Here is a 12,667-nt window from a genome sequence, read left to right as displayed (position 1 = left end):
GGATGATGCTATGTATTATAACAGTGAAGTATAGGGTAGTAGTGAATGGAGAATGCACCGAGCAAATTTTCCCAAACAGGGGGGCTTAGATAGGGAGACCCGTTATCCCTATACCTGTTTATTCTATGTGCAGAAGTCTTATCCGAGCTAATAAGAAAAGTTGAAGGAGAGGGGCTAATATTAGGTTGCCGAATTTGACGTAGGGCTCCGACCATTACACATCTTTTCTTTGCTGATGACAGTTTCTTGTTCTTTGGAGCAACGAAAAATGAAGCTAGAAAGATGATGAGTATCCTGTCCGAGTATGAGGTAGCTTCTGGACAGGCTGTGAATTTGAATAAATTCGGCATATTCTTTAGTGCAAATGTGACAGAGGAAGTGAAAGTTGAGATTCAAGGGCTATTGGGGGTTAGTATACCTCTAGATACGGGCTGATATCTAGGTCCGCCTTCACTAATTGGACGTTCTAAACGTCGAATATTCACATTCCTAGTTGATAGGCTGCTTGTGCTTGGGGTGTAAGATTCTTATCCCAGGCTGGGAAGGAGGTGTTGCTCAAGTCAGTTGCTTAAGCACTGCCTACCTTCTGTATGAGTACGTTTGTTTTACCCTTATCTATTTGTGATGAGTTGCAAAAGCTAATGAATTCTTTTTGGTGGGGTATGAAACGTGAGGGGAAAAGAAATATCCATTGGTTTGATTGGGGAAAATTATGCATGTCAAAAGAACTAGGTGGGATGGGGTTCAAAGACTTACACATGTTTAATTTGGCAATGCTAGGAAAGCAGTGGTGGAAACTTGTAAAATACCCAAATACTATAGTAAGCAGAATGTTCAAAGCAAAATATTTTCCTAGGGAAGACTTACTGTTCTCTAAATTAGGCAATAATCCTAGTATGGTTTGAAGAAGTATCTGGGGAGGCCTTAGCATACTTAGAAAAGGGCTAAGATGGAAAGTGGGGAATTGCATATCTATTAGAGTTTGGGAGGATGCATGGGTACCTAATCTAGATGATTTTTGTATAAACTCTTTTATGGTCCCTGGGATGGAGGATTTGAAGGTTGATGACTTGTTGCTTGAGAATGGTAGAGGGTGGGACTTGGATAAACTTAATGGCTGCTTTAGTGAAGCTGAAGTGCATTCCATTAGTGATATTATCCTACCATTCAATGTTGGGGAGGATATGAGAATCTGGCACTGGTCAAAACATGGGTTCTATAATGTGCGTTCGGGTTACCTGACGGGTATGGGGATTGAAGAGGGAAGCAGAGTGCATGAAGGATGGAGAAGACTATGGAAATTGATGATTCCCCCGAAGCTAAAACATTTTATATGGCGTATCTATTCGGGGTGTTTACCAACTCGAGCATCATTGGCCTAAAGAAGAGTCCCTATCACAATTGAATGCCCGGTGTGTGTTGAGCAGGATGAAACGGATAACCATTTATTTGTTGCTTTGCAGGTGATATTTGGTGAATAGTTGGAATTTCAGCTCCACAGGTGGACGATCTAAACTTTGCTGATTGGCTATTAAAAGAGATATGTGGTTCGAACCAGGATACCATTGTCCGAATTTGATGTGCTTTGAAGACAATTTGGGACCACATAAATAGAGTGCTATGGCATATGATTTGGTGGCCGGAGGACACTAGTTGGCGGATATGAATGGATGAGGTTCGTGATTGGAGGGCCTATCACCAAGGTACACCGCTAAGAAAAAGCAGACAACCGGATCAGCGAACCCGTGGCACCATTACTGAGAGGCAGCAGCTGGACGACGGATCCCAACAACCGATCCAGGCCTCCTTTGTCGAACCCGCGACGCTCTTACCTTGCAGCAATAACGAGCGACGGCAGCAGCAGCATCATAGCGGTGAAACGACACATGAGACGGCAAGTGCAACGCTGACAATGAACGACACGGAACAACAGTGCTAGATTCTGGAACACCGTCGACCCCGATCGAACAGCAGCGACATACCCCAAGCAGCAGCGCCCCCTTACAGCAGATTCTCGGCGCGTACGTTGGCTAATCAGAAATGGAAGCCACCTGATTCTAGTTCAGTTAAGTGTAATATTGACGGAGCCATCTTCAAGGAATTAAGGAGCAGCGGTATGGGTGCAGTAATTAGAGATGAAGTGGGAGCATTCCTATTTTGTAGTAGCAGTTTTATCCCAGGTATCAAAGAGCCACGAGTAATTGAGGCACTTGCTCTACGCACGAGCATGATTTGGCTTGCAACTATGAGGTACACGAATGTTGAATTCGAATCTGATGCTAAGCTGGTTGTTGATGCAATTCAGTCTGATAAACAGGATATCTCAGAGTTTGGATCGCTTATTCATGATTGTCGAGCTCTTTTACGATTCAACTCTTCTTTTAAATTGTCTTTTATTCATCGTTCAGCGAACAAGGTTGCACATTTGGTAGCTAGGCAAGCCTGTTCCAATGCTAGCGATTTTTTATCAACTGTGGTGCCGGATTGGTTATCAAACGTTATTGTTGGGGATGCTAATCCAAATTATATATGAAAATCATTATTCAGGTTAAAAAAACACTTTTTTTTATAGTAATAAATAAAATAGTAACAAAAATATGTGCATGTTCACCAATTCTAAAAAATATATGGTTTAGAAATTTTTATGTTGAAGAAATTTAAAAATTTTATTTTTGGAATTTAAAGTTTAGTAAACTATAAAAGTTATTAAATTAAAATTATTATCAAAATTTCGGGCTGGGCTGGGCTGGGCCTGGATTTTAAGACAAATCCCAAGCCCAACCTACTATATATGTGGGCCTAAGCGGGCTTGGACTGGTTCGGGCCTAGTACGAAACATATACGTCCAAGCTCAATCTTTGACGAGCGGGCTTGGACGGGCTGAACGGGCCAGTGGGCTTTTGAACAGGTCTAAAGCAAGGTAAACTCTTTCACAGGATGCATGAATAGGTACGTAAAACCTACAAAACCCATTAATGTTTGGTGAAATTGTCTCGGAATATGGTTGTTAGAGATTTTGTAGATAAAAAAGCGAGAATAATAGTTATTTAGCTTTAGGTTATTATTATGTGATTTTGTTTGTTGCATCAAAACTAATATATAATTATGAATTGTAGTTAATAATATATTCATTTAACTATTTGGTATTTAATATTTCCTAAATTCATATTTGTAAAAAAAAAAGAGCATAAAAGTTGCATAGAGCCTTCCAAATGATGGAGTCGGCCCTGACCATTTCTTCTTGTGAGTATATTTTGTAGATGTTGTTCATTAACGTTTTGAAAGTCGTGTTTATTAATATTTATTAATAGTTTAGTGTATTTCATTCAAATGCAATCAATTTATTTCAGAACATGTGAATTTGTGTAAAATTGCGATGTTACCCTTTTTACTTTATTTTTGTTTGAAATTGTTTTATAATTTGATTTTTATGTTTTATTAATTATTTCAATGCCTTGAAAATTGAGCTATAGCTGAGTTCATTCACTTTCAACGACTTTCATGAAATTTATGAAATATTGAAATTGAATGAAACTAGATGAAATTTGATGTTTTAATTGTTTTTATTTATTTGATTGTTGAAATTATTTTAAAATATTTTGACATGGTCTTTAGAGGATTTTATTTATTTATTATAGTTGAAATATAGATTTTTTTTTTGTTATTAATTGGATGTTTTCGTTGCTATACTTTATTTTGTTTAAAGATTTATAGGCTTGGAGTCAGAAGTTCTCTCTTTTCCAACTAAGAAGTTTTTGGATTTGCAATTCCTTTTAATGAAAATTTTGATGATGTTGTAGCAAATGAGAGTTGCGATTTGTTCTATTATTTTTGTCTGTTTTTTTATGAGCAACTTCAATTGGAGTGTTATCATGTTTTCTGATGTCTTCAATTACGAATAATACTCACGATCAGTCTTGAGAAGATCTGAACAGATAACAAATAATTAGGAAGGGATCGGAGTCCGACGTTCCCTCTCCGATGCTTAAGTTAGTAGTGTACTTTAAGGAAAGTGATAACTTGAAAGCAATATGTAATTGAGAAAATGAATATGTACCTTATGATATTTGTCTTGGGGCTACTTATAGAGATTTGTTCACATACACAAGGTTGAGTATCTTTCCACGTGTAAGCTTTTGATTGGCTCCGACCCATTTCCCTTTTCACTATTCCGTAATATACGGCGTGTTCTTGGGAATAGGAGCATAGCTTTAAAGTCCATAATGTCCATTGGTTCACGTGTCCGGTTGGTTAAGCTTTATGCCAAAGCTTCCGATTGCCATACGTGTTAGAGCTTATTGGCTTGATTCGGTGTAGGCCCATATGCAAGTCCATTCCATGAATTCGGTGTATGCCCGTTCATTTATTTTGTACTGTATCATTTTTCCTTTAGGAAAAAATAATTTTTTTTATCTATCATCATATAAATCTGACTCATTCTTGGAGAAAAAGATTACGGAATCGATTCTAGTGGAGTGTGTTTCTCACCGTTATGCCAAAAACAATTTTAAGTACATCATACTATTGCTCTATCACAGTCTATAATATTGAATATGTTGATTTAAGTTTATTTGATGTATTTCTGGATTGTAATTTTGTAATTGCTTATTATATTGTCGAGACTAGGCCTTGTTTGATAAATCACTTAATTGCTTAAATCAAAATGTTAAGCACTTATTTAATTTAAGTGCGTTTGATAACAGTTATTTTTCCACCACTTAAATTAGTTAATTAAGTTAAAAACCACTTATTTTGATAAGTCAAAATATTTAACTTAACATTTTAAGTTAAACAGGGTATTGCTATATACCGCAAATGTTATACTTTCCACCGCACCCTTTTGACATTTACGCCCTCCTCACAATTTCAAACCAATAACCAAAAACTCTCTAGTTTTTGAAACTTTTCATAAAACCCGACCTAAAACGACATGCCACCAAAGGAAGGAAGGGGAAAAGGCTTAATGAATCTTCCGATAAGTTTTTTTTTTTTAAAAAAATATGTCCGAAATCACGGGTTCCGCCTCCGAAATCAAAGGCGGAACCCGTTTTTTTTTGCTTAAACGGAACTCCGACGCCGTTGCCACCATGGGCGGAACGGACGAACTGTTCGTTCCGCCCGTGGTGGCAACGACGTCGGCCATAATTTCCACCGTAAGGTGGAAAGTATGGCGCACCCGTTCCACCATCAGGTGGAACGAGTGGCGCACCCGTTCCACTATAAGGTGGAACGAGTGGCGCACCCGTTCCACTATAAGGTGGAACTGGGTTCCGCGCTCGTTCCACTTGATGGTGGAACGAGTGGCGCATCCGTTTAGGCTTATTCCTTAAAAAAAATTCAAAATTTAAAAAATGAATTTTTAATTTAAATTTATATCGTAAGATTACTTCGTGTTCGAAATCATGGTCTTCGGGAATATTCGGGTCCATTTTCGTCAAATTCGGATTTTTAGACTTGGGAGAGAAAGAGAGAAAAAAAAAATTTGAGTTTTTGAAAAAAATAAAATGAGAAGGGCATAAATGCCAAAAGGGTGCGGTTGATGAAAAAAAGTTACGGTATATAGCAGCTCACAAATTAAATAATTCAATATTTTCAGCAATTATAATATTCAGCACTTAAAATCCAGTACTTATTTTTTCAGCACTTAATTTTCAGTTTTATAAAAAAAAACATTTTAATATTAAAAAAAACAACACAATTAACTTATATCTTTTCACTGTAGAATTATTTTATAACTATGAATCAATTCGAATAACAAAAATATCAAAATTAAATTTGGGGATGTTTATCTGTCTTAAAGTTTAAACAAAGTCTGCGGAAACGAATATCTACAAGAGCAAAGGAAAAGAGGCTGAGGGCACAAAAAACTAACTTGTGAACAGCGATGGCAGCCGCGACGACAAGCGTGGTTCCGGCCGGGCGGAATGCAAGGAGAGCCGCCGCTGAGGATGACAAATTGGTTTTCGAGACCACAGAAGGTATAGAGCCCATAACTAGCTTCGACGAGATGGGCATAAACGACGATCTATTACGCGGTATTTACGCCTACGGATTTGAGAAGCCATCTGCAATCCAGCAGAGGGCTGTTATGCCCATAATCAAAGGCCGCGATGTCATAGCGCAGGCGCAATCCGGTACCGGAAAGACCTCCATGATTGCGCTCACTGTTTGCCAACTCGTTGATACCTCTAGTAGAGAGTAAGTTTTTTCATTATTTTTGAAACCCTAACTCCAAAATTATGTCTTCCTTCTTCTTCTTCTATTTTTTTTCCTGCATTTGAATATTTTAAAGCTTGATTATGGACTGCTAAAGCTCTTATGTGTAGTTAAGATTGTTGAGTGTTGTCACACTGGTCCTTGTTGAGTATTATCTGCGTCTTTCTCTTTGGAAACAATTCTGACGATGAAGCCTTAGCTGTCAAGAATTTTTGGTAGTATATTAAAAAATTCCTATAAATTTGTTGTAAACCCTAATTTCAAACTCCTTTGTATCATGTTCTTTTTTAACAACATGAGTTCATCTTTCCTTCTATGATAAATGTGCAAGGCTACTTTGTTTAGTTCTTAGAGAATTGAGCTTATTTATGTAACAGTGAATGATGTTGGAGTTGGTGGCCTGGATACTTTTTAAGGCTGTCTGTGTTCTTGCTGTGTATTAGTCATACTTGAGCTGGCATGACTACCCAAAAACCCCTTGTATTCTTCCTTTACAACTAAAGGATGTTCTATCAATTCTGCATTGGTTTTTACCTTTTCTCTGTATTTGGTTATTATGATTACTGGCTGAAAAATGGAATATGTACAAGTTGGTTCAGCTATTCTCAAATGATGTTCTTTGGAAATTTATAGGGTTCAGGCATTGATATTGTCACCGACAAGGGAACTTGCAGCTCAGACTGAGAAAGTTATATTGGCGATTGGTGATTACATTAACATACAAGCCCATGCATGCATTGGAGGCAAAAGTGTGGGCGAGGATATCAGGAAGCTAGAGCATGGAGTTCACGTTGTGTCTGGAACTCCTGGCAGAGTTTGTGACATGATAAAGAGGAGGACATTGCGTACTAGAGCAATTAGATTATTAGTTCTTGTGAGTTGGTGATTTTGTTTCTTGCATTTATATGCGCTTGCTTTTGTTATCATTTACGAATTCTTGTCTTATGTCTTTTAGGACGAATCGGATGAGATGCTGAGCAGAGGGTTCAAGGATCAAATTTATGACGTTTACAGATATCTTCCCCCAGAGCTTCAGGTTCCTTTCCTTGTTCTCTTTCGCAGCCACACCACACCACACCGCACCAAGCCCTCATGCATGCTTGAATATTTCTATCTGTTCTTTTGCCAATCTAGTTTGCCTGCTTATTTGATTTTGTTTTTATCCTTGATCACCACATGCCTTGATGTGATGATACCATCTGCAAACCAGTATTCTTTTCCCATTTCACAAACTGTTATAATCGTTAAGGAGCAACAATATGCTCTTCCTGCCCATAATACTTTATTTTTCGTGGACTTGCATGCTCCTGATCGAATTTTGTTATGAATTCGGCTAATGGGATTGCCCGCCCTTAGATCTGGAGGCAATGCTTGCATGGAGTGTCAGAGCATGCTAATGTATTTATTGAGCATGATATAAGTTATTGTTTATTAGTTGGGCTAGGGGAGCTGATGGCTGATGGGTAACGTGCCGTTTTCTTTTTAACTTGTATGCATTACAGGTTTGCTTGATTTCTGCTACCCTTCCTAATGAAATTTTGGAGATGACAGGCAAGTTCATGACAGATCCTGTAAAAATTCTTGTGAAACGTGATGAATTGACTCTGGAAGTGAGTATATGTTTGAGCTTCTCTTCAAGTTTTTTTATGAATGAAAAATCTTGATCTGACTGGAGGTTATTTTGCTTCTGTTTCTATGATTGTAGGGCATTAAGCAATTTTTTGTAGCAGTTGAAAGGGAAGATTGGAAATTTGATACATTATGTGATCTTTATGACACTCTTACCATCACTCAAGCTGTTATTTTCTGCAACACAAAGCGAAAGGTGAAATATTCGCTTGTCTATTTTTTTTTTCCTGCTGTAGTCTAACTTTAGGACCTTTTATTGGAGTCAACATTCTTAGTTTAAGAACTTCTAAAATCTTATCCTTGGATGAAGTTTTGTGGCTTTAGCAGATTGTCTTCATTTTTTCTTTTTAGAGAATTCTTCAATTTAATTTTAATTTCTATAAAATATTCAAATTACTATTCATAAGTTGTGTTTTCATTGTTATTCTTGACTTATTTGCTTTGGTATCACATCAAGTATAGTTGATCTATGGGTTGCTACGTTGGCTGAGGCAGTAAATATTTTAGCTGTCAAAGATTGCGATTTTGGTCCAGTAGTTTAAGATATGTGGTGGACTAAAGTATATTTGTTTCTAGAATATGTCTTTTGATATACTCTTAATTGCATAAGGGGGAAGTGCTGTTTTACGTTGGCAATAAACCACCCTGGCTTCTGTTTGAAGTAATGAAAATCAGAATTTGATGCATGCACCATATTTGTTATTAATCAATTGAGAGATAGGATTTGCAGTGTTGCATACCACCCAAAGAATCATCTGTTATTTGTTAAGGTTGTCTGATAATTGGGCGTAAGATTAGAGTTGAACTGTATCCGTTTTATGCTTATGGATTTTCAAATGCCTTTTGGCAGGTGGATTGGCTAACTGAGAAGATGCGGAGCAATAACTTTACAGTCTCAGCAATGCATGGTGACATGCCCCAGAAGGAGAGAGATGCCATTATGTCAGAGTTCCGGTTTGGTACAACGAGAGTTCTGATCACAACTGATGTTTGGGCTCGGGGACTTGATGTTCAACAGGCAAGTTTTTTTTTTTCATCATATCTTGCTCACTGCATTTTTTTCTTTTCAACACAGGAAAACTGATTATTTTAGGATAGCTTAATGCTTAACTTTGTTTTGATTTTATCTAGCATATCTACCAATAGATGACTTAGAGGTTGATTATTTTCGAAGTATGGTTTTACTTTTTTCTTCCTATAGTAGAGTATTTCCTAATTCTTCCTTTTCACATACTGTATTACCTGAGTTTGAATTTATGTTCGGACCATCCCTTAACATGTAACAATTTCATGTGGTCAACCTGAAAATCATTTGCACGATTCTAGTTCTCTTGATATTATTATCCCAACCTAACTCTTTTGTTTTGAATAATAAATGATGTCTCTACATAAGGCTAAATGATTCAGCAAGCTTTTTTTTTCATCTAGTTGATCTTGTTGGGAACTTGTTCTGGTTAAGCTTTTGTTAAATATAATGGTGTAATATGTTAATATTTTGTTTGACTCCTTCCACAGCAATGGTTTTATGGCAGGATCATTCTCTGAGTAAAGATACCTAGAATTTGACATGGATGAACATTTAAATAATTTTGATCTCAAGTCCTTGGTTAACTTGCAAGCAATTGTTGTGTTGGGATTGATATATTTCATAGCATTTTCTGGTGTTTAATTGTTGGTTCTTATAATGAAAATTTCATATCTCAGGTGTCTCTGGTGATTAATTATGACTTGCCAAACAATCGAGAGCTGTACATTCATAGAATTGGTCGATCAGGTCGTTTTGGGCGTAAGGTATTAATTTTGTTTTTTTCTTTTCCCTTAATGAAAGTCTATTCTTAATTAATTAATTATTCATGGTTTTGTAAATCTGAACAAATGGATGGTGCAGGGTGTTGCTATAAATTTCGTGAAAAGTGACGACATAAAGATATTAAGAGATATAGAGCAGTATTATAGTACACAGATTGATGAAATGCCAATGAATGTTGCTGATCTGATATAAGGAAACTGTGTGTTGGATTATCAGACTGATTAAATGTGTTCAATTTTGAGTGGATGACTGTAATGGAGTGGAAACAAAATATGTATAATTTTGGTGTCCTGTTGTTGGGTGATATGGATTTTTAAGGTAGGTTTTTTGTGGCAAATTTTAACTGTCTCAATACATGTTGTTGTTATGAATATCCATCCTTGTTCTTTTTTTAGACAAGCAATTGGAATTTGTCTATTATTAGTATAAGGTCAAGGGTGTGAATAACCAATCAGGTGTGCTTCAGGCCAGGCCTGTTAAAGCCTTAAAATAACAGGGGCTGGACAGCCTGATCTGACTTTGTAGTACTACCTCTGCAGTGCTGCATTTATATAATTGAAAGGATTCGTAATTTGTATTGACAAAAATGATATTTATATTGAAACTTGCAATACAAAAAGTTAGGCTTAATATATCATTTGCCTCTCTGAACTTTTAAAGTGTCTCGATAGTCTTTTGAATTTGTATAAAATGTTCAGTTAGCTTCTCGAACTTGCATAAATGTAATCAATTAATCACTTGGTTGAGAAAAAGTAAGTTAAATATGGAATTTATGTTGCACGCATTTTAAAAAAGTAAAACGACCAAGATCGGGGTATGAGATTATAATATTAGAGAAGAAAATGTTTTATAGTTGAATAAGTAAGAAGTTTTTTTTTAACATGTTTTAATCTATTTTGTGAAGTATGTAATAACATTCTAAGGTACGTGTAACATATCTTCCGCATTTGACTTACCGAATGATTAATTGATTACATTTTACATTTTATTCTAGTTCAGGGGTCAATCAACCATTTTGGACAAGTTTAGGGGACAAATAATATATTAAGCCAAAAAGTTACTAATAAGAAGATATGTCATACATACATACTTATAGGGGATTTTACCTAAACGTCAACAACATAAAAATGTTAGCTATTAGCTGATTATCTTTTTGGTTAGCTGATTGTGTAAACTTGTTTAAAACTCAGTTGATTGCTAATAGTTGTTTGTATAAAATGACACATAAGGGCATGGTAAATCATTTATTTGGGGTTAAATGATAGTAATTAGGGGTAAAAATGCTATTCAAAAGAGATGGAACAATAAGTTAATTGAAAAAACTCATAAAACCAGCATTTTCAAAATTAGTCTTTTAGACCTAATCAACTCTTTCAAACTTTTTTTTACTAAACACCTATTAGAGATTTGATTAATCAAAACTTCTAAAGTGGCTAAACCTTCTAATTTTACACCAAAAAGCTCTTTGACAAACAAGCCCTGTATAAAAAATGGTAAAGCTCTCTTATAATAGAAACAATTCAACAGTTAATTTTGATCATCTTTACTTTTCCATTTAAATTATTATATATTTTAAGATATTTTCATACTTGAAATTTGACCACCATGTTGATTTATTTGTTTAGAAGAAAGATAATCGTTTTATTCGTAAGATTGGAAAAATCGTACATTTTGACTTAAGGATTAAAAAATTACAATTTAGAATTACATCATAAAAGTTTGAATGTGCATTTTTAATATCATATATCATGATAGAGTAATAGTAGACAGTACTTGAAACTGTTTTTGACCACTTCACTATTTAAATTCTTTTCCAGGAATGACTTTATGATCTTTTAATGATGATAAATAAAACTTTCTATTTTTTCAAGTAGAAAACGTGATAATACCCATATATGGAGTCCGACGACAACAATCCATACAAGGAGAGATACCACAACTACTCATAAGAGATATAATAAAAAACTACAAATAATATCATAGTAGATCAGTACAAAAATTATTCAATAAAAAAAACAAAATAATGCAAATACAATTGTATGGTTTTAATAACTTGCAAACATTTACTCGGTATTTGTCGCAAATGACTTCTACCTTGCCTATGTTAGAGCATCTCCAATGCTAGCAACCTCAAAAGTTGTCAAAACTTAACACATCATTTTAAATTATAATATTTTTTTTTTTCATTCACATCATTTTTGTCAACTTTAAAAAAATATTTTAATAGCAAACAACTCTAAAAATTGTCACTATAGTCTCATAAATCATTATTTTATTTATAATTTATTTTGATCGAAGATGGAGAGGGAGCAGAGAGATCCCAACTAGGTTGACATCTCCCTTAAAACTCCGACCCAGATATTATTAAAGAAAAAATCAAAAAATCATACAAAAGACCAATGAAAAGAAAGAAAGCTAAGTGAAACGAAACGAGAGCCGTTTCCACAGGTTATCTCTGATCAAACCAAAACAGAAGTCCGGGGCGGTGTTCCAGCGAATGATCTGGGGCTGCAGACGACCGTAGTTCGCTAACTTGTCCGCTACCTGGTTTCCTTCACAGAAAATGTGAGAAGCCACGACACTGATATTGGATAGCAAGTCTAAGCACTCTAGCCATTCACCACGTAACATCCAAGGGACCCTCCTCGAGCGAGAGTGAAACATTGCAACGACATAGGACGAGTCGCATTCAAGCCAAAGGTGGTTCCAGTTTTTTTCTGCCGAATACGAACAGCAAAGATTGCTGCCTCTATGTGCGCAAATCTGTATTTCGACGGCATTGCAAAGGCCTCGATGACCGTCCCTGAGCTGTTTCTAAAAACTCCACCACCGCCGGCCGAGTTGTTAGTGACCGACGCATCAGAGTTCGCCTTGACCCAGCCGACAGGAGGAGCCATCCAGCAAACCGGGATAATTCGCGGCATACGGGGAAGACGAGGATGAATAGCTAGAGAGTTTATTATACTTCTCTCCACCTGCGAATTCCAGACAATACCAGTACCAATTGCGTCT

The 12,667-nt window shown here is 36.1% G+C and overlaps 1 protein-coding gene across 1 annotated transcript; it reads left to right on the top strand.

The window, feature by feature from the left end:
* The first annotated feature begins 5,800 nt into the window (after positions 1-5,800).
* LOC136223077 (eukaryotic initiation factor 4A-3) lies at positions 5,801-10,028 on the top strand. Its single transcript, XM_066010871.1, has 8 exons — positions 5,801-6,198; positions 6,850-7,090; positions 7,172-7,252; positions 7,719-7,826; positions 7,922-8,041; positions 8,696-8,863; positions 9,550-9,636; positions 9,734-10,028. The coding sequence occupies exons 1-8, from the start codon at positions 5,885-5,887 to the stop codon at positions 9,845-9,847; spliced, it is 1,233 nt and encodes a 410-aa protein (XP_065866943.1). The 5' UTR covers positions 5,801-5,884; the 3' UTR covers positions 9,848-10,028.
* Positions 10,029-12,667: the final 2,639 nt, after the last annotated feature.

This window comes from Euphorbia lathyris, chromosome 3 (assembly GCF_963576675.1).
Source record: "Euphorbia lathyris chromosome 3, ddEupLath1.1, whole genome shotgun sequence".
Taxonomy (NCBI): Eukaryota; Viridiplantae; Streptophyta; class Magnoliopsida; order Malpighiales; family Euphorbiaceae; genus Euphorbia; species Euphorbia lathyris.
The sequence above is the reverse complement of the archived record's forward strand: the minus strand, read 5'-3'. Positions and strand labels throughout refer to the sequence as shown.